Source organism: Serinus canaria, chromosome 2, assembly GCF_022539315.1.
Source record: "Serinus canaria isolate serCan28SL12 chromosome 2, serCan2020, whole genome shotgun sequence".
Classification (NCBI taxonomy): Eukaryota; Metazoa; Chordata; class Aves; order Passeriformes; family Fringillidae; genus Serinus; species Serinus canaria.
This window is the reverse complement of record NC_066315.1, coordinates 117,469,579-117,496,462: the sequence shown is the minus strand read 5'-3', so window position 1 is coordinate 117,496,462 and position 26,884 is coordinate 117,469,579. Positions and strand designations below refer to the sequence as shown.

General features: G+C 37.0%; 1 protein-coding gene across 5 annotated transcripts; it reads left to right on the top strand.

Moving 5' to 3' along the window:
• The first annotated feature begins 421 nt into the window (after positions 1–421).
• Positions 422–26,028, top strand: PPP1R42 (protein phosphatase 1 regulatory subunit 42). Of its 5 annotated transcripts, none has more exons than XM_050971576.1 (9): positions 422–593; positions 1,778–1,988; positions 3,123–3,289; positions 3,731–3,869; positions 6,521–6,637; positions 11,683–11,800; positions 13,097–13,225; positions 14,338–14,498; positions 24,524–26,028. In XM_050971576.1, the coding sequence occupies exons 2-9, from the start codon at positions 1,860–1,862 to the stop codon at positions 24,548–24,550; spliced, it is 987 nt and encodes a 328-aa protein (XP_050827533.1). In that variant the 5' UTR covers positions 422–593; positions 1,778–1,859; the 3' UTR covers positions 24,551–26,028. The 5 variants fall into 5 exon arrangements, 4 of the variants coding, with proteins under 4 accessions (XP_050827533.1, XP_050827532.1, XP_050827530.1 ...); XM_050971575.1 differs by lacking the exon at positions 24,524–26,028 and adding an exon at positions 21,576–24,214; XM_050971573.1 differs by lacking the exon at positions 24,524–26,028 and having other exon boundaries at positions 14,338–14,982.
• Positions 26,029–26,884: the final 856 nt, after the last annotated feature.

Here is a 26,884-nt window from a genome sequence, read left to right as displayed (position 1 = left end):
GTTGTGTCAGAAGAGGATTAGGTTGGTTATCAGGAAAAGGTTTACCAAGCAGAGGATGACTGGGCCCTGGAACAGGCTCTCTCAAGAAGTGGTCTCAACACCAAGGCTAAGAAGAGTTCGAGAAGCATCACAGCAGTGCACTCAGGCACAAGGTGTAACTTTCAGGGTGCCCCGTGCAGGAGCGGTACCCGATGACCCTTGCGGGTCCCATTCCGACTCGGGATTCCCCGCCTCCCCCAACATGGCCGCCAGCACGGCCAGCCTGCGCGAAGCCGCGGGGGGAATCCTCGCTGCGCGTGGGCAAAAAAGCCCCGCCCCTTCTCTCTCTTTCCTCGGCGCTGATTGGTCCGAGGGGCGCGCGCCTCAGACGGTAGCGGAGCGCCCCGCCCCTCGGCCGTTGGCGTGCGGTTGCTGCGGCAACCAGGGGCCGGCGGCGCGCGCGGGCCGGGAGCTGAGGGGAGAGCCGAGCCGGAGCCAGAGCCAGAGCCAGAGCCAGGCCGTGGGTGCTTCTTCCTCCCGGGAAGGAGCCTGGAACGGGTCTCGGCCCAAGCCCGCCGTCAGGGCCGCCTTCCCACCGGTTGTGCTGGGAGGCGGTGGGTGGCGGGGCCACGGGACGGGGAGGGCGGTGTGAAATCGCGCGGCTGTAGGTAGGAAGGAGGTGGGGGATCGAGGGAGGGGAGACCTGCCCGGCTGCCCCTCGCTTATTCTGCTGGGTTTGGAAAAAGGTCTGAGAAGGGGCTCTGAAAGGTGGTTTTTTTATATAAAAAGCAAGAAACTCACAGTAGAAAAACAGGCAACCCACAATGTCCTTTCAACTCTTCTTCATCCCCACTTTTTAAAATAAAAAAAAAGCAAATCCCGTATAGATAAAGGAGAGCTACTGAGCTTCAGATTTGTTTACTAAGAAAGGAAGTTTCTCCTGCCTTCAAAGCCTCGATCTTGGCTTTTCTTCAGTTTCTCCTAATTGTAATGCGAGCAGGGAGGATTCTCTGTGCGAGGTTTAGCACTGGGATGCTTTTTGCTATCTCCTCTGTTGTTCTGATCCACTAATGTGGGGCTTTTGTGTACAAGCTATAATACATAATATACATTAGTATATTTACTGGCTAAGTAGGTGGCTTTTCTATTCTGATTCATAATGTTCTATCCATTAGGGTGTCTTTATCCCCAGATCGTTTATGCATCCCGTTCAATATTAGCTGCTTGCCTTCTCCCCTCTCCCCCATTCTGTCATTTATAAGCTTGCTTATATGAGCCAGAGTTTAGAAAAAAAGTTGGTATTGTGAGAGCCTCTATAATGACTTAGTGGGAAAAACTCACAGTTTTGTGCATGACAAAAATGCTGTGCAGATATATAAAGAGTTCTGGAGCTTAATACCACCTCTCACAGCCTGTAAAACCTGTTATAGAGTCTTCTGTATTTTCTAATTTATAATCAGATTATGAGCTTCCATTAACTAGCTACTATGTATGAGAATTATGCCTGCTGTGGAGCATTGTGCTCATATTTCTGTATGAAAAAGGCAAAAACTAGGAGATACTATTCTTAAGCAAACTGAATCAACAAATCAAATAGAAAACTAATTTTAAATATTTATTAATACACCAAAAACTTGATAAAATATCAGCAATAAAAGGGGTAGGATTTTATAAGCAACGTAGTATCACTGTAAATGAAAAGAGCGTTGGTGAGGATATGTCAGATTGAAGTACACATGAAAGCTTTGTTGAAGATCTGGGGTACAAGTAATATAACATTTTCCTTTTTGTTTTTAAGGTATTCTATAATATTACTTAGAAGAGCACGTGGAATACAGTATTAAAAGAAACAGCAGAGCAGCTTGACCTATTACAGAACCATGGTTCGACTAACAATGGACCTAATTGCTAAAAATGCTGGTCACAAGAACCGTAGTGAAGAAGATTTTGGACAATATGTGCAAAAATTAACTCATCTGAATTTATCAGATAAAAATATAGATTCAATTGTAAGATTTGTTTTTTATTGTTCCTTTTAAACTGGCTACTCTAATGTTTTGTAGTTACTCTTAAGATGAGGTGTTCATTGTTGGAGAGGCAAACAAGGAAAACCAAGTTTTATAAATTTGTTAACTCACAGCACAATCTTTTCAATCTATCTGTGATTTATTCCTTAAATTTCAGAGGAAGTCTGAGAAAGAAAAGGAGAGTTCAGGAACAGGAAATAACCCGGTGAGGTTAACAAATTTGGACTGGTGTAGTGGCTTTTTCAAATTAGCCAGGTTAAAAATATACTTTTTTTTTTTTTAATTGCTCCCTGGGACTTACTCATTTAAAAAATAATCCATGAGCTTTTAATTTTCAAAGACTAAACCTGCAAACTTAACCCAGTCCTCCTTCCTCTGAGTTTAATAATAGGAAATGTATACGCGTTTCAATAAGTTCTGAGTTAATTCACATCCCCTCAAGATACTGAGTAAATTTTGAAACTGCTGAGCCCTGAACAACTACATTGTTGAATGTGGTGAATTTCAATTTCTGCTCTAAAAGTGTGATTTCAGTCAAGAAGAAATTGCTTGTTCTGTGTGAACAGATGCTGCAAACAAATGGGTTTATTCAGCCCATTCCTATGCACAGCCATAGCAAGTTAGTCATTGGATCAGTCCATTTGATGAAGTCTGCTTCATCAGCTGCCACAGCAAAGTTCTACAGAAACTTTCATGGGGAGTTATCCTTTAGTTGTTTCATAGGAATGTGTTCAAAGAAACTCAACATTTGAGTGTAAACTTGAGTTCAGAAACATATTAAAACAGATTGAAGTGCAAGGTTTTGTAAAAACCAATAATTCTTTGCCAAGAATTGGTTTCCACTTACATCAGTGCAGTTAAATGGAGACGACTACACAAAAAATTGTGCTTTTCTGAAATCCATCTGATGAAGACAGGGACAATATATAATAACTGACAATATATAATAACTGACAATATATAATAACTCTGGTTTTCTAGGAAAAATAGTTTTAAGAAATGTTTACCAAAGCTGAAAATTTATAAATCATGCATCAGAACTTAAATATAACAATCAATAGCTTCCAGAAGCAGGCAGTGACTGAATGTTAAGTAGCATGTTATTGTTTGTTTCAGGGTGACCTCTCTTTCTGTAAAAATCTGAGAGTTCTGTATTTATATGATAACCAAATCAACCAAATCCAGAACTTGGACTTTGCTTCAAACATAACGCACCTTTACCTTCAGAACAATCATATTTCAAGTATAGAAAATCTCTCATCGCTGAAAAAACTTGAAAAACTGTAAGTTAAAAATAATGTATTTATTTTACTAGTAAAAAGAATAGTTATGACACTTAAGAATTTTTTAAATTATGCATCATTGGAGTCCTTTCAGTTCTTAAATTTTGCTTTTCAAATAGAAGTAATTGCTTATTGTTTTTTTATGAGATGTTCTGTGATAAAAGTAATGACATATTATCTTGACATATATATTTACATTTAAATGATTTTATTTTTTACTCTAGTAATATTAATAATATTAGCAGTAGATAAAACTGCAATAAACTGCTTGAATCAGTTAAATGTATATTCTACTTGTATGCTAGGTTATTTACTTTAGCTATCATAATTTCCAGGTATTATTCAATAATGCTTGGAAAATATTTTTATCTATATATTGAAGCCTTGTGTTTGCTCTTACTTTCAAAGGATATTAAATCTATTTTGTGTTCTATCCTTTAGGTATTTAGGAGGCAACTATATCACTGTAGTAGAGGGTTTGGATAAAGTAGGAGAACTGAGGGAGCTACATATTGAAAGTCAACACCTCCCTTCTGGTGAAAAGCTTCTGTTTGATCCAGTATCTCTTAACTCCCTGGCAGTAAGTATATTTTGAGAATTACAATGAACCAGTTATCAGGAGATCAGTATTTTTAGGAGAAATTATTATTAGGAGCTGATCATTCTGTGTTTTCCTCCTTTGCCAACTGGTGGCATTATTTCAAATTCTACCAAGAGACTGCCACCCTAATTCTCTTATAAGGCATCCAGCAAATTCTACTTCATCGTTTTTTCTTTATGAAGGATGAAAATGAGGATCGAGAGAGAGGCAATAAGGAAGTATGTGGATGCCCAACACCAACAGAATGTGAATTAACTAAAAAAGGGGTTGGAATTTATTACTTAGTTTTCTTAGTCTGTTTCATTTGTAGTGAATTAGTTTGTTGATATTTCAGTGTTTTGATTGGTATAGTTGTTTATTTATTGCCTTTTGTATTTCTGTAGAAAAATGGAATGAAAAAAAGGCACAAACAGATTTTTCTTCCTGGATATTAAGAACAACACAATCAAAAGCACTTTGTTTTAGTTCTGCAGTTCTTCTATGTTGTGTTATGTCAAGAGTTCAGGAAATCTCTTTGAAGTTGTCTTTCAACATGCTAATTGCTCATAAAACATATACTTGAAGATGTTAAAAAGTAGGATTTATTTGCTAATGGATGTAGTTCTGTACTATAAAAATTCCTCTTGCTCTATCTCCCATAGTGTAGTCAGGGCTTGATAAGCTTTTTTTTGTGAAGATGAAAAACTCACTAGAAAGTGATTTCTTTTGTTCACATGAATATCATAAATATTTGACCTAGCTCTATTTTTTTCTTGTTTTGAGATTATGTAATCCAAGACATGCATTGCTGTTTTTCTTTAATAGAAATGAGTCATTACTGTGAGATCATTTGTACTTTGTTCCTTCTTTATTGGAGAAATTATCAAAGTAAAGGGAAGTTTTACAGCTGTAATCTTCCCAGAATAATAATGTAGCATAAATTCTTCCATGTTTTTCAGCAGCCTGGTCTAGTTTTTATTCTTTGTGGCTTTTATTTAAGGCCTTTTGATGTGTTGGTTTTGGGGTTTTTTTGGTTTTTTGGGGTTTTTTTTTGTTTGTTTGTTTTTGTTTTTGTTTTTTGTTTTCTATGAAGCAATTTGCATTCTTGATCATGCAACATCTTTGTGGAAGCTAAATGTAAAAATGTTCTATTTTATCCTTTAGGTTCTAAGTGTTTGAAGCCTTTTTAAGGCATTGCTTTTTACTTCTTAATCTGTTTCTGGCTCTTTTAATGGTGTCAGAGATAAAAGAGATAAAATCATGAGGCTGTATAGCTCTGTGTGTACCACAGGCAAATGTTTGGATGATGACAATGTCATGAATCTGACTGAGAAGACTAAGTTTATGAACTGTGTTTATCAGGATGATACTGGTAATTTCCATCTGCAATGTAGGTCTTGGTCAAATTTTTGAAAGGGGTTAGTTTTCCTGTATAAACTGCTGAAATAGAGATTTTTCTAAATCATGGTCTTATTTCTTGTATAATTCTAAACTCACTGGATTAGGAGTCCCTTGTCATTTTATAGAGATATAAACTTTTTCATTTTATGTGAAACTACATCAGTATTTCTTGAGATAAACAACTAAAACACATTTAGATTTTTATCTAAAAAAAATAAACTATACTGCACTTTGCCATTTGTAACTATTGTCTGTTAAAAATGGCAAAGTGCAGTATGTGGCTCAGTACTGTTCCAGAAAAGGGGTAAGGATCAGAGGTATGGATACCAAGAGGTTTGCAGGATCTAGCCTGAGAGAAAAGCAGTGTAGTCCAGCTGTTAAATGAGACTGTGTGGGTAGCACATACAGTATAAGATCATGGACCTGCTGCAGCAAGTCCAGAGAGGGCCACAGAGAGGATCAGAGGGCTGGAGCACCTCTCTTGTAAAGACAGGCTGAGGAAGTTGGACTTGCTCAGCCTGGAGAAGAGAAGGTTCCAAGGTCACCTTTTATCAGCATTCCAGAACCTAAAGGGGGCTTATAAGAAAGCTGGAAAGGCACTTTTTACAAGGGTGTGTTGTGATAGGACACGGGGTAATGGCCTGAAACTGATCAGGGGCAGGTTTAGAATAACTATTAGGAAGAAATTCTCTGCTTGTGACTGTGGTGAAACGCTGGAACAGATTGCACAGAGAAGTTATGATGCCCCATCCCTGGAAGTGTTCAAGGCCAGGTTGGATGGCGCTCTGAACAACCTGGTCCAGTGGAAGGTGTCCCTGCTCATAGCAGGGGGCTGGAACTAGATGATTTTTAAGGTCGCTTCCTACCCAAACCATTCTATGATTCTATAAAAATGCAATCAGTTTCAATGTATGTTTCATACTTCAAAAGTAGAGTTTGTAGCACTTGCAGAACTCTAAAAAATTTGAATGTGTTTAAAAAAACAAAAAAAATCTATATTTACTAAGAATTTCTGAAATAATTGAGAAACGATCTTACTTTGGTTTCACTTCAAAACCAAAATAAATTACATTTTAGGACAAGGTGGAACACCAACATAAAACAATCTGTATGGTGTGTGGAGGTGGTGTTTGCATATTTCTTCTTCATATGTTTGTTCATAATTTAAGATAATTTTCTGTAATAACTTACAACTTGACTCATACATGGCATGAAAAAAAATATTTATTTTCCTGCTTTTCTTCCTTCAGAAATCTTTGTCTGTATTGAATATCAGCAATAACAACATTGATGAATTAGAAGAACTGGCAGTTTTGGAAAATCTTTCTTATCTTAAAGCAGTAGACAATCGACTTAAACATATGAAGGTATTAAAATAAATATTTGTTATATTAAGTATGGGTGTTCAGGAATTAGCCTGAATAAAGAAATTTTACTTCTGCAGTTACTAAATCTGGCTTGTCAAGCATGCTCTCTTTTCTCATATAAAAATCTGACTGAGACTAAAAATGGAGAAGCATTTACCTAGGATGTAAAAATTTATAATTTTATTAATTAATACTGAAATGAATTGGCTTAAATAGTAACCAAAATCACCAAGACAAAGTCTTCATTGAAATAAACTATTTCATTTCTGGTTTGCATAGACATTTTATTTCCTAAGTAAACTTGGAAAACAAGTTTACTTAGGAAACTTTCATTGATTAGTAATTATTAAAATAACTATTCTTATTACTTCTGAGAACACAACATATTTTTAACAGATTGTTGAGAGAATTTGGCAGTTCTCTTTACTAAGGAGGAGATTGCAGTATTTTGTATGCATAACCTATCAGTTATCTAGATGAATTTACTCTATTTGGACTCTTCATTTTTTTACACTATAATATTAAAAATGCTGAATTATGCTCTTCTTTTTTACTACAGAACTATTAATGCTTTGTATTTCAAATCCTGGCTGGCAGTTGTGATTGAATTTACATCAAAATACAATTCATGTAGGCTTTTGCTCAATAATTAAATTCACATTGAAGATGTTGGTTACATCAAAATAGCAAAAAGCTTTTTTTAAATAGGCGCTCTTCCCAAATCTTTCCTTTTTAAAAGGAATCGATTTGTGAACAAAACCTTTTACCAAAAAATTATATTGGCTCTTTTTTTCTTATAAATAAAATGTACTTCTGTTGTGATGATCTTAAAAGAAAATTGTCATAGCCAAAGAACCAATTAATTTTAAGAATGAGGATGCCAGTTTGGAGACAGCATTTTCAGTATCTTAGAGGAAAAACCACTATCCTCTGAAACAGAATGAGAAGAGGATAAAATGACTGCATTATTCAGTAAACTGTGTATGTTATTTATTCTTTATTAAATTTCATCATTTAATCTTCAGGAAAACCAGAATTACATTTACGCAAATCAGTTAGACCTGAAGATTTCTATGTTATATAGTAACAGCTGTTGAAAACTTATACAATTAGCATTTGAGTTTGCTATTCATTACACTCACATTAAGCTCCAGTATATTTTGAAAGTGACTGTTCTGTGTGTTTTCTAAACAATCTCCAAGTTTTGAAATATATGGAACAGGGAAAGTATTTCTATTCATATCTTCACAGATCTGTAAAATTAATGAACACATCAAATGTGTTTAATATACATTATAATGCAGGTGGATGTCCAACTTTCCAGCTACAATTACTGAGTTTTAAGGGATTACATTTTGGTAATCTTATCACTAATATAAATTAAAAAATACCTTATCACTAATATAAATTCTTAAATAAATAAAAAACCAAACTGTTGAAAAAATCAGTAAGTAATGAAAAGTATTTTTTAAAAAGTCAGTTTTAACTTTGTGTAAGAGGCTTTAGCTCACAATGGACATCTAGCAGGAGAATAATCTTATACAGCCACTGACTGTTCAAAAAATAGCTGAGGGAAGTTTTGAGCATATTTCAATATTTTTTGCATCCCTGAATTTCATGATTGCATGGCATACATTATTCTACAGCTGTGAAAGCTGCAAGGATTTTAAGGGTATACAGTTCTATACACATAATTGGTTCTGCTGGCTGAACTTGTTACATGCAGCAAAGGCTCTTTCATTCCCACACAAGCTGCCTCCCTTCTCCTCCCTCTTGCCCCTCTGTTATCAAAACTCTGATATATACCTCTTTTTCATGCCAAAAGCACTATATCCCCTGTTTTCCCTTTCTTGCTTTGCCATCACTGCCATCAAGAACTTCCCCAGGAATGTCTGGCATTGATCAGAGATCGTGTCAGTGCCACATGACAGGGAAGTGTGGGAGAGCTCTGTACCCAGCTGTGCTTCACCTGGTGGGAAGAGAAGCTGTAAAGGAGCTCCTCTACCTATGTCTGAGCAGATCTGGTGAACTGCAGGAATAACATGAAATCTTTGAGAAAGAGGAAAATATGAAGGGCATAAGAAATGCATGAAATACAATCTTATGTAGGCTTTTCTCACTTTTGTGTGCTTAGTAGAATTATTTTATATTTTAAAATTTCTCTCCGTTTTTTCACTTTATTATGAAAATCCATATTCCTTTGATTTCTTACCTATGCCACTTTGATTTCAGCATAGTTAAAAATTAGGACTAATAAATTCACTAAATTCAAGCATTTAAGGTCGTGGCTAATAGAGGGCTTTGTTAGCATAATTAACAGACATCAAGGCATATGACCTTTTTTCACTCGACTGAAATTTATATAATTCAGTCTGAACAGTCGGCAGATGAAAATCAAGTAATTTTTCTGAATTCATGCAAAATAACTATGACTAGCTACCGCATGCAAAAAGTATGTCTCACGTCAGTTATCACAAATATAATTGATTTTAATAGAAGTGGCTTTTATTTGTTTTCTATTGCTTGCTACTTCATTTATTCATCATATTGAGGTTCTGGTTTGCTTTAGTCAGGATCACAAGGTCTTCTAGACCGCAGTGTACTTGGGTTGGAACTAAGGAAATTTTTAAAACACTATGTCAATTAAAAAAAACCCCACAACTGTTACTTTTTACAAAAAGCCAGAATATAATTTATTTATTAAGTTCATTAATTTTGGAAATATTATGAGTTGTGTGAGTCTTTGGATAGATAGAAAAAAATATTGCTAGAAATTCCTGGAAAAATCTGTATTTCCCAAGTCTTTAATTTATTCAACCTCTGCCCAGTATTGATTATGACAAGAGATATCACAAAAGATGAATTCATTCGCTTTAGAATTGAGTCAGGAACAAGAGAAAAATTATAGATTTTCTCAAATAGATTATGACAGGTAATCAAACTGGTGACAAATGGCTGTCTGTAGATGTAGCTGGGGCAGTTGGATTAGACGTTTCCAATAAAAACTGGAGCATACTGGTCAAATACCAATTCTTAAATGGCCACTGTTAATTGGTAAGAAAGTTATTGCCAGCACTACAGCTGCCTACTCAGGCACTTGCCCTTCCCCCTCCCCACCCTCCCCGATGGAATATAATTTGCTCGTCAGTATTTTGTAGCAGACCTCAAAGTGATAGCATGACATGATCATTTATCAAACGGAGCCTGCCCAGAAGAGTGTCTGGTCCCTTTAGTACAGCTTATTGAAAGGCTGGGAAGTGAAAGCACTTTATTAGAGACAGGAAGGCAATGAACAACTAGAGCGTATCGAAAGGGTAATCATATTTCAGCACAGGATTAGTGTGCTCTTAGATAAACATACACTGGAGTAAGCATGTTCAGGGTCATTTATCAAGTAAGTAACAGCTAACAAAAATCTACAGGACTCTGTATACATTCATCAAAGTTAAACTGTATACATTTTCTTTCAGTAATAGATAACTTTGTGTTGCAAAACTATTACTTGGAAAAATTCTTTCTAATGAAATCTAGAACACATTATAGTCTTCAATGATAGTATCTGAGTGCTTAGGTAAGGAAAAATAAACATACTTGCTAAATGATTTTTTTTTAGTAAGTCTAGCCTAAAATATTTTGCCCCTAAATTTTGTTTGTGATTAAGTGTTAGCACCTAAACTGTGGGCATTATCATGTTGCTATCCTGATACATACTGATTAAGCTATGCTGAATAACATTACAAGAATTATTAACATTTCTTCATGTGGACTAGTCCTCAGAGTTTCTTACATTGTTTTATCAGTCTTGATCCTCACAGAACCAAACTTTTGCTCTCTAGTTTTCTAAAAATTCATTTTTATCACTGAATATAGATGATATCACCATCATCATAGACCAAAAATTACAGGGTTTGGGGGTATGAGGCTGTGTTGCCACTTTCTCTTCCACATGATTTTTCTAAACATGTATTATATAACTGATAGAATATTTCCAATAAGATTTTCTACCAAGAGAGATGAGCCAGCAAAAGCAGAATTCTCCCTGCCTGTGTTACCCAAGCAAATTTCTAAATTTGAAAGAGCTAAGAGATGTCTACATTGCTAGAGACTTCATTGTTGGCATCAAGCTACAAAGTTTTACACCCTCTGTGGTTTAGGTAGAATTTTCAAAATTATTACAACAGCAGAACATAAATCCTCTCTCCTATTTATACCTATTGTCTTGAATCCCTCCTCAAGCTTTTCGCACATACAAGAAAACTTGTCAAGAGTGAGAGTTAAATGAAATTTTGGACAGAAAGTATTTTAGAAAGTAAGGTGCCTAGTAGAAAAGACCTATCTGATAAACTTTGCATGTTTTCATCTTGAATTTATTGTATTTAAAAGACAGAGTAGTTTCATCTAGGTCATATTGCCCCTGGGTAACCAGACAGAAACAGAGAAGGAGAAAGGTATATTTCACTAATATCACTGTGTAGGCCAGTTCTGTAACTGACCACCCACAGTTAGGTAAGAAGGGGATTACTGTTTCTCCTGTAAAATACAGTTCTACATATATATAAAGAGAGAGGCAGTCCACTGTGGATTGCATGATTTTTAACTTTTTTTTTTTTTGTCTGTACTTTATCTGTATAAAGTATTTATTCTTCCACACAATGATACTCTTAAGGGCTCTCTAAGACCTTGGGGATGCATTAGCAGGCATTGTATATAACACGAATTTTTTCATTGCTAGTTCCCAGGCTTTGGGTGCTTATCAATGGGACTGAAGTGGTAATTTTCCATAGCTGGCATTACTGTATCCTTAAAAATGCAGCATCTTCCAACATCACTGTTTCTTCTGTACAATTTTGATATATTCAGGGGATGCTGTGGACCGCTCTCTTTGGAAATGCACATTCTTAATGTGCATAATATATGTGAATGGTCTCATTGAAATTATTTCTGTGTGCAGGATTTGGGCCTGGCTGAACAAATCACATTACTGTTGAATTTTACTCTGGAGGGGGAGACTTAATCACAATGTTCTGTTGTTGTTTCACTTGCAGGATTTGGAGCTTGTATTAAAAAAATGGACAAAGCTACGCAGAATAGATCTTACAGGAAACCCCATCTGCCAAAAACCAAAGTACAAGGATAGGATTATAGTACAGTCACTGACTTTAGGTAAAAAATTAAGTCAATAGCCCACCCATTACCCCCAGTCTTTTAGGAAACAACTGAAAAATTAATTGTTCTTGAGTAGCACTCTGCATGTAAACACAGGTACTGCTATAGATATTTATGTCAAATCATGAACTTTTAATTTATATAGAAAGCTAAAATGGCTTCTATAATCAGCTTCACAAGCCATCTTGTTTGGCTTTTGCTATTAGTCGTAGTAATCATTTGTTTTATAACAGATGATTGGTAAGATTGTTACAAGACAGTTTTTTGTGTTCATATTCCAGATGTTGTGAAACTGATTATCAAAGATCAGTTTTATCTATTCCCCTATCAATTTCTAGTAGCTGCTAAGGTGTTTTTGTTGTACAGTGCCAGTTATGCAGATCCCACCTTACTGTGTTTGAATTTGTCATATAACATTCATCCTTAAACTTATAAGCAGTTCACACTTATGTTGGAGTGTACTTGTTAATCTTAACATTTATGGTGCAGTTTTTATTATTATTTTGGATAAAATTTTAGCATGAAAGGAAGAAACTGATTATTCTGTATCTAAATATTTATACTGTAGAAATAAGTAAAAAATAAACCTGCTATTTTTTTTTTTTAATAAAGGTGGCAATTATTTTTAAAGTTATAATTGGTTTTTCTCAGAGCACAAAACACTGGCCACTTAGAAAAAGAAAAAGCCTATCTGCGCAATGAAAATAACAGTGCCTTTAGGACAGTTCTAATGCAACCCAAATTTGTGGGCACATGAGGTATTTCATTTGGGCTGACTCAAACATGCAGATGCAACCAATAACTCATAGAGCATAAGGTTTATGGCACCTAAGTGAATAAAGTTACCCTTAGAGAGGCAAATCTGTGTGACTGTCTCCATGATCAGTAGAATTCCTTGATTGCTAAGACATGCAGTTTCCCTCTCCACCTGGATTTCTGCATCTATCTATACCCTGTGTAAGAGCATAATTTTTCTGCAGAACGTTATAGAAAGTTTTGCATGGTAACCAGAAGTGAAATATGTATATTTCCCTTGAAATTTATAAAATTGTAGATTTTTTTTTCTAATTAAGACATGGTAACTCTCTTGCAGCTTGAATATGAATATCAGTCTTTATTGAGTATTCTTTTCTTTACCAAAATACTAGAAAAAGGAAAAAAGACTTGAAGAGAAAAAATACTTGAAGGAAAGGAAAAAGGAAAAAAGACTTGAAGAGAGCCAATATACATTACCTACAACTTTGTATAATCCTTTAGTTCACTTTGTATCACAGAAAATGTTCTCTTTTGCAGAATCCCTGGATGGGAAAGAAATTCAAGAAATGGAAAGACGTTTCTTAATAAACTGGAAAGCCTCCAGAGCTGCCAGAAAAAAAAGCAATGAAAGAATGAATGATGAACAGGCAGCCAATGTAGAATTTTGTAAGCAAACTAATCAATTACCTCATGCTTATTTAAAACTTACAGAAATTATAAAATTACAGCTAAAACTAAATATACTAAGAATTGTTTATAAGACACTTGTACCAGTGATGAGTCCAAAAGACTTGTTCATTTAAGCACTAGTTCATATATCGTTTTTTTTCCCTCACATCTCAATCAGACAGAATTATGGAAAGGGGTTGCTAGTGCATTTTGATTGAGTAAATATTCACATCTACATCCATATTTTAAAAATGTTGGGCATTCTAGAATAAATATGCATAAAATATATCAGACTTTTAAAATCTATTTGCTTATACTTATTTGATTTCTGTATATTGTCCTTTAAAGGCCATTGCAAGATACATGTCCAGCAGAAGTCCAAGTTTTTAAATTGGAAAGAAAAAAAATATCTGGGAGGTAAAAAAGCCTGAAACCCTTTTTGAGGTTTAAAGGCAACCTGTTCTTCAAGTGGGAAAACAAATTAGTTTTGAAACTCAAGGAAAACCTGAAATAAACTTTGAAGTTTTTTAAAAATGGTGGGAAGGTGGTGGCTGTTACAGAGTTGGCTGCAGGTTATAAAACATAAATGACTTAACAGCATGTCTTGCTGTCTTGAAGGACTTGGATACATTTAACTTGAAATTATTCAAAATGGTTTGAGTTACCATATTTATAAAATAAAATTGGGGCATTTACACTGTTGCTTTCAGAAGATAAATTAAATTTCAGAAGATAAATGTGGCTTCCAAACAATGAGTCTGCTCATTGTTTGGAAGCCATATGTAAAAGGCAATGGTTCTGAAATAGTCTTCTGAATAACTATTGATATAAGGAGGTGCTATGTAATTTAATTTACTCCCTTTCAAATAACTCTACCTGAATGGGAATACCTGATTTAATACTCACCTTCATCAGTGTTTGCAGCACCTTCTATAACTCCATTCAAAGTTTTCTATTCTCAGTTATCAAATCTGAGATATTATACCTTAAGGTTCATTACATTGTTTTCTGTAATGAGATATATTGGAACCTGTGATCAATTACACTGAATATATATGGTTTGACTTGGGATATTGAATTAATCCTTTTTTTCTTTTTGTTTTCTGCAGCTGACTTTCAAACGTCTTATTTCACAGTTCCTCTTCACCCCCGTCGCTCTGTGAAAGAAAAAAAAGAAAAAACAGATTTTTTAGATTTGGCTCACAAGCCAAAAGGTGAAAGAAAGCCTCTGCCAAGAATCCGTGAAAGAAGAAGTCAGATGAAAACTCAGGTGCGTTTCTCAAACAACTTCCTTTTAGTTATGTTGGTTATTGCTTGTCTGAAATATTTTTTTTTAAACCATGTTATATTTATTGTCTTTATTTCTTTGAAAGACAGGATAATAGACTTCAGTTTCTGGTTACAATCAGTGGACTAGCTAAGGGCAGTAACTTTAATGTTACTAGTTTCTGTCATATGCATTTAATTGTAATCATTTTCCACAAAGGTAAAATAATGTTGAAGTTAATTCTCAGAAGTGAGTTGACGTGTGAGAACCATTGGTGAAGGGTGATGCTGTGGACAGAATTATCTGGAGAAGGAGAAACAATCAATTTTTATCATTACAGCTTACTTCTAAAAGCCATGCTCCAGTTTCACTTGTGGCAATAGTATAGTTAAGTATTTGGGACCTAGTATCACTCCTTTCAGATTTTCAATGCTATTTTTGACCTAACAGTTTTATTACTTATCAGCTGAACTAGCCAACAAAAAAACCCACATCATTTATACAATGCTGTTGATAAATAAATGCAGGCAACTGACATAGGCATTTGTTTGTAATTAAATTAGTAAATGTAGTATTCTATTCTACATTCAAGTTAGAATTTATTAGTATGTTTGACAATTTAACTGAGCAACATTTAATGCTATTTTATTTTTGACACCTTACCACTTTCCATTCTATGAGTTTTGTTTATTCTGATTAAAAATAGCTGCCTTTCTGTTGAGAAGGGAAGAAGAATTGCAAATCACAAAGCTCCTCTCTTTCAAATAAAAATTTTTGTTCATCACATGGCAATGGGTATATTCTGGTCTAAAAGAGAAACTGACTTTGTCATATATGTACCCGTTATTGAACTTTTCTTCTTTCTCAGAAAGCACAAAGCAGTGGAGCAGGTAAAACCAAAAGTGCAGAAAAATGTACTCATTATTATAAAAAGTAATATTGTTAGTACTTCTATTGTAGTACACTATTATTTTCCAGTGAATAGTACAGGCTTCTGAAATTTAGAGGGATACAGACTAGTACTCATGCATATAAATGTTGGGATTTTTTAAATTCTGTTGTAAGATGGGTTTGTCTACATGCCCAGTGTTCTCTCATTTTGCATGTCATCTCTATTAGCATCCTGTCTTTTGGGCCAGGCTGAGTAAAAATGTGCTTTGCATTTACCATTCCCCTTAGTCCTAAATAAGAATGGAACATGTGTGTACAATATCTTTTCTCCTGTAAGACCTTCTGCTATTCCCTTTGAGACAAAGCATTCTGATTCTGCTTTACAATGGTAAAAAGCTGTCCATTGTTGAGCTTCTTTGCTTGGCAAATACTTTCTCAGTATTAAAAAATCGCGGCTTTGTTGAAATCCCTTTTGACCCTAAAAAGGCAAAGACAGCACCTTCCATACTTGATTGAAATGAAATGTCTATATTTTTATTAATTTACATTTGTAAGTTAAACAATTTCTTTTTTAAACTGTTAATCTAGAAGATTTTAGCCTGATTTCACAGAAAGGTTAGAAGAAACTGCAGTCACATGACATGCATTTAATATTTTCTAAAAACTCATAAATGGGACTTTTATCTTAGATGCTGAAGGTTGCTGTGCCTTACAATTTCATGTGTAATCACTGATCCTGAGATGTATTCTAATCTTGTTAGTAGAGGAATTCCATAGAAACCAAAGTTTTAAAGTTTTGTGAATTCTTTAGAACACGTATTGGGAAAAAACCCCAAAACCTCAAAAAATAGAAATATTCTTTCTCAGAGCTTATGCAGATATGAAAAAAAGACAAATCATAGTATTCCCTTGCCAGATCCACTAATTAGGGATTTACATGAATGTGCTCACAAGTAAAGGAAGGAACTTTTTTCGAACTGAACAAATACCTGTATTGTTTAATTGAAATGCAGTATCGGACCAAAGAAATTAGTGTGTTTTAATCCTAACCTCTGTGTTAGTCAAATAAATTATTCCAACAGATGTTTCCTCTTTCCCTGTACATACTAGGTGATGTTTGACCTTGGCAACTGAAAAATAGGCATTAAATACCTTTCTAACGTACATCTAAGATCCACTGAGGATTGCATGTAGCTTGAACAATGAAAAAAGCCTCTTATTACTAGATTACTAAAATATGTCATTAATCTTTCTTTTTTGATGATGTAAAAACAATAGCAATTTTATATTGAATTTTAAGTTAGATTTGGACATTCAGAGAAAATTATGGATATTGGCAGGAAGTAATTAAAAGAAACCAAATCACTTAACTATTTTAAAGATACCTAATACCTTCCAATGGGATACACCATTATTAATGTTCCCCAAGTAGGGAAGTTGTTGAAATTTTGATGTTGTAAGCTTAATCTGTAATCAGCAGTTTCTGCCCACATTGAGTTACTCATGGAATTAAATATTGTGGTAGGTATTTGTAGCAATTCAGAATGTGGTGGGAAAGTCACCTTTTGTCCCTCCATTGCATGTTATGGGATAAGCAATGTGGAAATATCTTTAAATTATACAGTCAGCATGTAATAAATACGCTGGATTGTGGCGTCTAAGCATAAGCCACTCTGCTGCCACCATGAACATCATGTATATTTCAAGTTGTAGTCCAAAAGGAAGGAACTTGCAGTGAACAGTGTTAGATCTCCCTCTTCTTAAGCAGATGCTTGTATGAACATTGTATTTAATTAATTAAATATTTTATCAATGCCCTGAGTTGCAGTGATGTATGTGGTCTGAAATCTACATAGGATAATGTATATTTGATAACAGGTAGGAATGTGAAGGTTCTGCATGTATACTGGGTTTTTGTTTATATTAATCTAGCTAGCATCATAATAAATAGAATTATTACGGCCTATTATATGACAGGTTTTTGGGGCAAAATGATACTGAGACTGCTAACTTTAATGATGCATACCCAAAACATAAGCTTTGCAATCATACACTTTGCATTACAGAATGGAGCTCTCTTATTTGAGAGGGAGGTGGGGAAACACGTTACTTCAGGGTGACCTAATTCCTGTTTGCTTACTGAACATCAATTTCAGCAAACATCTGAATATTCAAAAATAAAAAAATATCCTCAGTCTTAGCTGCAGGAGAAATACAGATTTAAGATATAAACCAGGGCAGTTTTAGCTGTGCACCCTGGAGTTGGTTTTAGCAGCAAAGAGCTTACAAGCACTCCAAATGTATTCAGAATTGGGTGCATTGAATACTTAGAGGTACCAGCTGCAGCGCTTTGCCAGTGCTGAGAGCATGCTTAGAACAGACATGGAGTGCCTTTTCCAGCAGCCCTCTCACTGCCTTTCCTTGGTGATGGTGTTGAAGGAAAAATGTAAACATCTTCTTAGTGAGGTCTACAAAGTACCAATCAGCATTTTGTGCTGAGGGCTGTGGAAGAGAAATGTAAGGAATTTACTTGCCGTTGAATTATTCAGCCATGACATAGGATATGAAAGGAGTCACCACAATGCTAGATAAAGTGTAAGGATAAAGAGATAAAGTGAAGTTCTGAAATTAAATAGGTTGCTGAAGCAGAGCCATTTGAGTGAAGGTCAGGTATTAGAAGTTTCTGGTTACTGTGGCCCATGTAAGGTCTCAGCAGGCAATTCAGCCCATTTTTTTGTTTTATGGGGTTTTTTGTTTGTTTTTTTTGTTTTGGTTTTTTTTTTTTTTTTTTTTTTTTTTTTTTTTTTTTTTTTTTTTGTGGAGTATATGCACTACCTGTAAAAGTGAGTGTAAATACTTTTGCAGAGACATAATTAATGTTACGGTAATCTGCAGCCTAGTGGTATTTTTGGTATCCATATTTACATCCTTGCTGAATATGGTGCTGGATGACTCTCCCCATGATCATTCATACTCTGTTCAGAATCAAAAATATAACTGTCTTCACAAACATACAAGACACAAAAAATGGCATTGTCTTCTGTCTAAACTTCTTTAAGTAGTGATAATTTTAAATAAACAAGAAAAAGTACGTCTACTATATGCTAAAACTGTAGTACTTATCACTGCCATGTCATCCAGTGTCCTAAAGGCAGTGATAAAAGGCATCCCTTTTTCCTGTGCCCTGCCTCCCCACTCGAGTTCTCAGTGCTGCTGCCTGTGCCCAAAGCTGAGGAGGAGTAAGCATCTAAACTGCGCAGGCAGAACACGTGCACAGACCCCCTGTGCCCTTGAAAAGAGTACATTCTTTCAAACCAGACTGAGAGCACATTTGCTGGTGAGCAGATTGCCAGCTAGACTATGCATACTCCTACATGTCTGGCTGACCAGATAGAGCATAGACACATTCTTGCTGGGCAATCTGGCAGGAGCACATTTGCTTGCAGTAGTCTGCTCCCTCTTATAGGAGATAGGGGCTGTTTCCTAGATGTTTAGAAGACCAAATGGCACATGTGACTTGTCAGCCAGTAGTTGGTCAGCAACTTGCCAGGGCGCATCTGGGGCTGCAGGCTGTCAGATGCTCTCAAGAACATTGAAAACCAGACTGTCTGAAACCTTCTTCATAAAATACATGAATATTTAGAATGTTTTAGGTTGGACGATCACTGAGTCCAATGATAAGTCAGAAATATTTTAGACAGAATGCAGAATAAGAGGGGACTACTTAGTGATGTTAGTGTGAGTTGTGTATTTTAACTGGGTCCATCAAGACTGTATCAGGAATTAAATACTATTTTAGGATGGTAAACAAAAAGCAAACTCAGATCTTTGCCTATCTATTTTTCAGGTGTTACATGCTCACTCTAATAGTTACTAGATAAATGAAATATTCGGTATGCAGTATTTATTTTTTTCCTGTCCTTAGATCTTTGTTGTCAGTTCTTTTAGAGTACTGTTGAGATAAAACCTCAAAACATCATAACATTTTTGGTCTGCTGTATTAGTATTTGACATTTTTTATTGTATAACTGACTGACAAAATTATAAATATCACTTTAATAACAAAAATATTAATAATTAGAAAACTGTTAAAGAAGTAATGCTGCGTTTTTAGGTTTTTAAAATACATAACTTCATGGGAGTTGGAAAAAGTAATTTGAGGTTAAAATAAAGACTGCTGCTTGAATAGGAATGTATAAATAAATTCTGTAATTTCAGTATAATTCTGTTGAAGTCAGTTCCAATAATCTAATTTACTGCAATGATATAAACACTCTTTCAATATTTGCCTTCCTGTATCCTGTCACACATTATGTAGGCACACTCCCCTCTCTGAAAAGTTGAAAGCAGCTGCTTTAACAAAGCTGAGGTGAAAACACAGTCACTATGCCCTCATCTAGCAAGATGAGTTACTACATTTTGGAGGACAGCACTGCAACTGCTAATTCCTTAGTAGCAGCTATACCTCCTCAAATTCACTTCCAACACCTTGGGATATTTCCCATCCAGTTGCAAAGACTTGGATATGTCAGATTTACCTTAGTGGCTCCTAAATTGGTCATCATCTACTGTTGGTAGAATTTCCCCCCACCAGAAACTGTTCCAGGACACCTAAGAGGTGTGAGACCAGGCCTTACCAGTAAAGATTCCAATGCTTTTAATGCTTCCACAGTATTGTTGGTGTGTTAGAAGTACCAAAAGGACAAAAATTAGACATCGCTGCCCAAATACCTTCCCTTGATAATGCTATTATCCTAATCAGAATATATGTAAACACACAGTGCTTGAGTTACTGCTCTAAAGCTCATATTTGAACTTTTAATGCATAGCCAATGAAAAAATTCTATTTTTTCTAATGCTGCATTATTTGTTTCTATATGCAGGTATAAAGCAATACACAGCACTGCCTATGATACAGCTTTAAAAGCCATACAGTTCAAAAGCTCTGAGATAGACAGGGGAAAAAATAGCCAGAAAGCTGTCAGTGTTCAAAATATGCCCATTGATTTTTCAGGATGAGGATTTAGACACCCTCTATTAATATGTGATAGTTATATGATTGTATTCAGAGTGTAACTGGTAAAAGTTAAGTGCAGCTGAAAGGCTCTCTTCCCTGTTTTTATTACTTTTTATCGCAGTGTGGTGTGCAAAGTAGCTGACTAACAGAGCTCTGAGGCAAAATGATTAATTATGTGAACCTGATTATTTACAGTCACAAAATTATAAATGCTATATATTGTAACTGGAAACAATACTTTTTACTTTTTACTTTTTACTTTTTACTTTTTACTTTTTACTTTTTACTTTTTACTTTTTACTTTTTACTTTTTACTTTTTACTTTGCTAGGAAAAAAAAACAGTGATTTTTTTTTTATTTAAAGTCACTTGGCCTTGAAGAATTCTAGGAATTCACTGCTGAAAAAGTTGTATTTCAACCTTACCTCTTCAATCAAACTGCACTGTAACCAGACACTATAGAAACGACTGAATACATCTTTCTGTTCTCTTAATTCTGAGCAGAATTAATTGCTGCATCAAAACCAAGATAAATCCAAGCCAGCTGTGAAATGATCCATGTAATAGACTAATACTTTAAATCAAAAAGAGTTTTGAATCAATAAGCTCTTCCTTTCTTGGAGAGTTAATATGTTAGACTGCCATAGTAACCACTGATTACATGTCCAGTAAAGTTGGATATAATCAGTTATACATAGTTTGTAGGAAAATGTTTTGGAATAAAAGACTGACTCTTATCTGATTTCATTTATATGAGAAATTGCTTTGATTATTAAAAAGATATTTTTTTTCTTATAGGACTTGAAAATTAAAAGTATTTTATACACATTTATGTAGGAAAAAACATCAATACCATTTTTGTCCATGGAAAAAGTCATTTTTGTAATAAAGGGATGTACAATACCCCAAATAGACAGATTCTGTCAATTCAGAATATTCTGATTCCAGGTTTGGCACTGGGAAGAAAAACAAAAGGGCTTTCACTGCAACAGCTGATAATCTTGCAATAGTTAAAGATCTTTTTTTCTAATCAGCAGCATTTGATAACGCTGCTTATAATTTTTATAGAAATGTTGAGAGCTCCCAGAAAGTGTTAATGACAATGGGAGCAATAGGATCTTTCGTGGAGTTGTGACATGATCTCACCTGTCTCCTCTGGTCTCTCTGATGTAGGTTGAGGAGGAAACTGAAGCAACAACAGAATTGATTGAATTTTAAAAGCCAGAAGTTACAGTATGTGAAGATTTGGCCATTATTAATTTTCTTTTTCTCCCTCAAAGTTTACAAAGAAAGATACTGGTGTCCCTTTGGATATGTTGTCTGTGTCTTTTTAATCTCAAAACCAGACAAGATTAAGTATGTTGAACTTAACACTGCTTTCTAAGAACATTGGGAAAAATAAGGGGACTGCCTATTTATTTAGAAGCAATGCTTTGTCTCAAAAGCATGAAAAAACACCAGCACAGGCTAGGTTAAACTGATTTCCTAATTCTTAAGCTTCCTCAAGAAATGAACTGGTTTTAGCCAGTGCCTTACCTAGCAGATGCTTCTTTCCCTACATGGCACTCAGCAATTGTGCAGGGGCGTGTTCACAGCAGAGTCATGGAGTCATTAAGGTTGAAAAAGACCTCTAGGATCATGCAGTCCAACTGTAAACCTAACACTGCCATGTTCACCACTAAACCATGGTGTGGTGAACACCAAGCTACACATCTACACATTTTTTAACACTTCCAGGGACGGCAATTCCACCATTTCCCTGGATGGCCTGTTCCAATGCTTGACTACCCTTCCAACAAAGAATTTTTTCTCAACAGCTAATCTAAACCCTTCCTGGTGCAACTTCAGGCCATTTCCTCTTGTCCTGTCACTTGTTACTTCAGAGAAAAAACCAGCCCCCTGTCTACAACCTCCTTTCAAGCAGAAAAAAGCTATTAGAACATCATTTTTGAGAAGATCCTAAAAACTAATTTCCATAATTTGGGTTCTTCCAAGTTTTGGAGAATATTGTGGAGCAGTTAGCAGAGGAGGAACAAGAAGATTAATGATGTCTGTGCTGATTAATTTTTTGATTGATAGTATCGTTCATTCAAATTCCATTTGTTTGGCTGCTTTGCACTAATTTGAGTAAATAAATAAATGCTTGAGACTTCTGATATAGGAAAATCCCAGTCCTACAGGTAAGGTAAGGAAAGGAAAGCCCAGATTACAAATTGCCCCTGGGAAAAGACCATTCCTAATGCAATTTCTCTGTGTGAATGGCAGCTCAGCATCTTGTGCTTACAGTCCTCTCTGAAATAAGAAAGGAATTTATCCTGAATAAGGAAATCAGGATCTGTCTTTTTGCACGGAATGTTTTGTGTATTTTGTGAACATTTATAATGATAATTTGGTAGAGATGATTCAAATATATTTAACTCCTGCTTGCATTCTCCCCTCGAATAACAAGATCTTCATCTTCATTATAAAGAACAAGATTTCCAAAGCTAAGACAGTAAATTAGGGGTACTGTAACTCGGAGGTGCCAGTGCTTCTGTTAAAGTGTCGTGGTTTAACCCCAGCCAGCAGCCAAGCCCCATGCAGCCACTCACTCACTCCCTCCATTGGGACTGGGAAAAGAATAGGAAGGGTAGAAGCTGGAAACTCATGGGTTGGTATAAGGACAGTTTAATAGGAATAGCAAAAGTCACACATGTAAGCAGAGCAAACTAAGGAATTTAGTCACCACTTCCCATGGGCAGGCAGGTATTCAGCCATTGGGAGGAAACCAGGGGCTCATCACATGTTATGGTTACTCAGGAAGGCAAATGCCAAAGATCCCCCTGCTTCCTGCTTCTTCCCCTACTTCAGATACTGAACATGATGTCATATGGAATGGAATATTCCTTTGGTCAGTTGGGGTCACTTGTCCCAACTTATCACGTTGTCAGTTCCCATGTCCCCAGTCTCCTCGCCAGCATGGCAGTATAAAAAGCAGAAAAGGCCTCATCTCTGTGTTAGCCCTGCTCAGCAATAACAAAAACATCTCTAGATTATCAACCCTCTCTTCAGTACTAATCCAAAATACAGCCCCATACCAGCCACTGTGAAGAAAATTAACTCTACCCAAGCCCAAAGGAGCATGTAAGGCCGGTGCATCATTTGCCTTCGAAATCTGAACATTCCAAACATGAAATAAAGCTCAGATGTGTAGCTGTTAGTCCCTTACTGAAATCAGTACTAACCAAGCACAATACTTCTTATTCTAGCTGTAGTCACAATGATATTCAGGTCAAGAAAGACAGAAAAACATGCATTTAAAAAAAAGTTGATTCTTTAAGCAATTTCCAAAGAAGAATATCAATAGTGTTGATGAGTGATGAGTGATGTTGATAGTGATGAGCATGTTCACAGTGTCAGCTGCTGATTGCTGACTCAAAGCATCACATTAGGAAGTCACTGCCTGATCTTTACATCGTGGTGTCATCTTTGCATCTTACACTTCCCTCTGCCTTACACACATCCATTTAAAACTATTTAATGAATTGTTGCTATTTGGTAATGTAGGTTATACTGTGTAAGCCACCTAGAGCATGGCATACTTTTCATAGGTTCTGAGTATTTCTGGAGTAAAGATTTTTAACTTCTTGTACGATAAATAAAACATTGAAGACCTGAATTGATTACTTCTGATGCAGCATGTGCCATGGGGCTTCACAGAGAGAATCCCACAGCCAAGCAACTCAAGTCTAGCTAAAGCAAAGCCCTAAGAAAGTCTTGATATGCTGGTCTAACACTTATGTACACACACGCCCCCCCCAGAATGGAGCCCTTCTGACACATATTTTAAAATGAATTTTTAAAGTACTTTTTAAAGTAATTACTACTGATAAAATGCTATAAGAAGTGTATTGGCACACTGTAATGTGGCATATTTAACATAACTGTGGCATATGCTATGGTCCTACTTTATCAACATGGCATTTGAAACAAGGGAGGGAAAGTATTTAATTGGAAATCTTCAAAATATTTGTTTGGATTTGGAATCCATTATGCTAAGATTTCCCCAAGAAGCAAAAGTTGTGAACTACAACCTATTTTTATTCTCCTGTGTCTGTGTCCTGCCTTTGATTTGTTCCCAGGCTACAGCTGGAATCTGTGGGACCTGACCAGATACAATCTGTGTGTGGCTTCCTGCCTGAAGCTGTTTTACTCAGACAAGCAATGTTTCTGTTAGTTTCTGTCAGGAGCACCAATAGCTGCTGCACCGTACCAGCAGGCAAGCACACTTGAGAAATCCTTATACAGAAATAGGAATGGGAGAAAATGAACAAATTGGAAAGAAATACCCTGAATGTTTGTGCTGAATTGTAGCCATAAACCCAGAAACTAATTTGACATAAAGGGAGCAGAGTGTACCTGGAAAAACATCGTACTGTCTCTGGTAGAACTTCTTCTTACCTAAATCACACTGGAAATCTGTGACTCTGGCAGTTTTCAGATTTGAGATATACTGTGGAAGGTAAGTAGGAAAAGTAATTCTCAGTCATTTGTCTGGGAAAGAAGAAGAAACAGCTGCAGCCATTTGTTACAGCTCTAGATTTAAACAGTGGGTTGGTACAGGAAAATAATCACTGGATGTCTTTGTGCTTATAACAGAGGAGGTGTCATCTGATGGGAGAAACTCATGATGGAGCAAAGAACAACTATTTTTACATTTCTATCTCTTTGGGTTTTTAAAATGTGTTTAAAGCACCCCTTTTTTGGTAACAAGGCTAGCAGCCGGAGTGGTGTCTCCAAACACTGCTTGATTTCTTACTGTGCAATCTCTCTAATCACACTCTGCAGTAAGGTGGATTTGGTGTTGTCTAAAGATGGTAATGGGAGTTCCACCACTTCTCTTCCAATGCCTTCCACTGGATTTCGTGCACTGAGGCAGGACTCTGTGTACAGTGGGAAACTCCAAAAAAATATTGTGTCATTAATCCAATCAGAGCAGAGAAGAGCACAACACTCACATTCTGCTAGTTTAGGGTGGCTCAGGATGTTGGGACACCTGCTGTTAAGTTCTCTGTCAGTGACACAGTTGAGTGTCCCACTGCCTAGTGAGGAGAAGTCCTCCTTGAGTAGGCATTTTTAGGTGGGCAGCAGACCTAGAAACCTCCTTGGGGTGTGGGAGAGCTGGTCCCCAGAGTTGTGTGCTGGAAGGCAAATCTCTCTGCTCCCTAGGGAGTCTGGGATCACTTCTTCCACATCACACCACAGAGTCAGAGTGTTTTCAGTACAAGCTTGAGGACATGTTCAAGAACTGCTTGTTTGAGCCCCAGAGGCTGATTGAGCAGAGGGATGTCTGTCGAGGGCATTTTTAAGAGGTTTTGACTGCAGAAAGGATTCAGCAATGCTCCCTCGGGCTGGAGGTAGCCCTGGAAACCTTGGGGCCAAAAAAAACCATGGCTCAGCAGGGCTGTTTGGAGGCTCCTCCACTGTTCTCCAGAGAACCAGTGTCTTCATTCTTTTGCACCCTGGAGGCCAAAGGATGATCTGTGGTGCCGGTGAAGTCCATCATCGTGCCCCTGTACATACTGACAAGAGTAGCTTTTGTCAGAGTGGCTCCTCTTGGCTGAAGGGAAACCCCCACCGAGGCTGCCAACACCAGGCAAAGGTAAATGTTGAGGCACAGTTTCAGTACTTAGATTTACAGATGAATTAAATACTTAACTTACAATTTAGTGCTTAAATTCAGAACCGACAGCATTCCTTGCCATCCAGCCCTCTCTGGCCGGCGGAGGCGGCTCCTCAGGGCTAAGGATGCCAGCCACAGGGCAGAAATCGTGGCGGGGCCTCGGCCGTGCGATGGGGCCGGGCGGGGCAGGGTCCCGCCCGCGGGCAGCCCCCGCCCGTCCCCCCCAGCGCGGCGCCGGTGGAATTCTCGTGCCGGAGAGTTTGGCTGGGATAACGCGGGCGGCTGCGGCGGGCGCTGTTCGGGCGCTACCGGGCCGGGCCGGGGCTGAAGGCAGGGGTCCGGCTCCCTCTGCGCTGCTCCCGCCCCGCCGGGTTCTCACCGGGCTCCTACCTTCCCGGGACTTCCAGTTATCGCTAATTTTTAAGTCCTTAATTGTCTTGGCTGCAAAGCCGGTAACGAATCGCTCAGACTTTGTTTTTCCACTGCTCCCGAGGCTTGATTTATTGTGTCTCTCTTATCGCACAATCGGGCTTCGTTCAAAATGTTATTCTGGGCTAATTCCATACCCCGGTATTTATTTTGACTGTCCCTTCTCATTAGCGTTACTGATTTTTAATCGCTCCCCGTTCCCTGTTAAATCCCCTCTCTGCCCGCCCGGGCTCGCCTCTTCCATCCCATTCGTGTTTCCATCCCGTGTGGGTCGGTGCCCGAAGCGGTGCCCGGGCAGCCACGACCCGCTCCCCCCGTGGCTGCGGACGGAGCTTCGCCCGGGGGAACCCGCTCCGCCCGGGAACATCCGCGAGCCGGAGATGCGGCGGCG

Bases quoted from the DNA above. Each gene is read 5' to 3' on its own strand.
- PPP1R42 (XM_050971573.1), top strand. From the start codon at position 1,860: ATGGTTCGACTAACAATGGACCTAATTGCTAAAAATGCTGGTCACAAG. The intron at 3,290-3,730 runs GTAAGTTAAAAA...TCTATCCTTTAG, and splicing joins CTGAAAAAACTTGAAAAACT to GTATTTAGGAGGCAACTATA. The intron at 6,638-11,682 runs GTATTAAAATAA...TTTCACTTGCAG, and splicing joins ATCGACTTAAACATATGAAG to GATTTGGAGCTTGTATTAAA.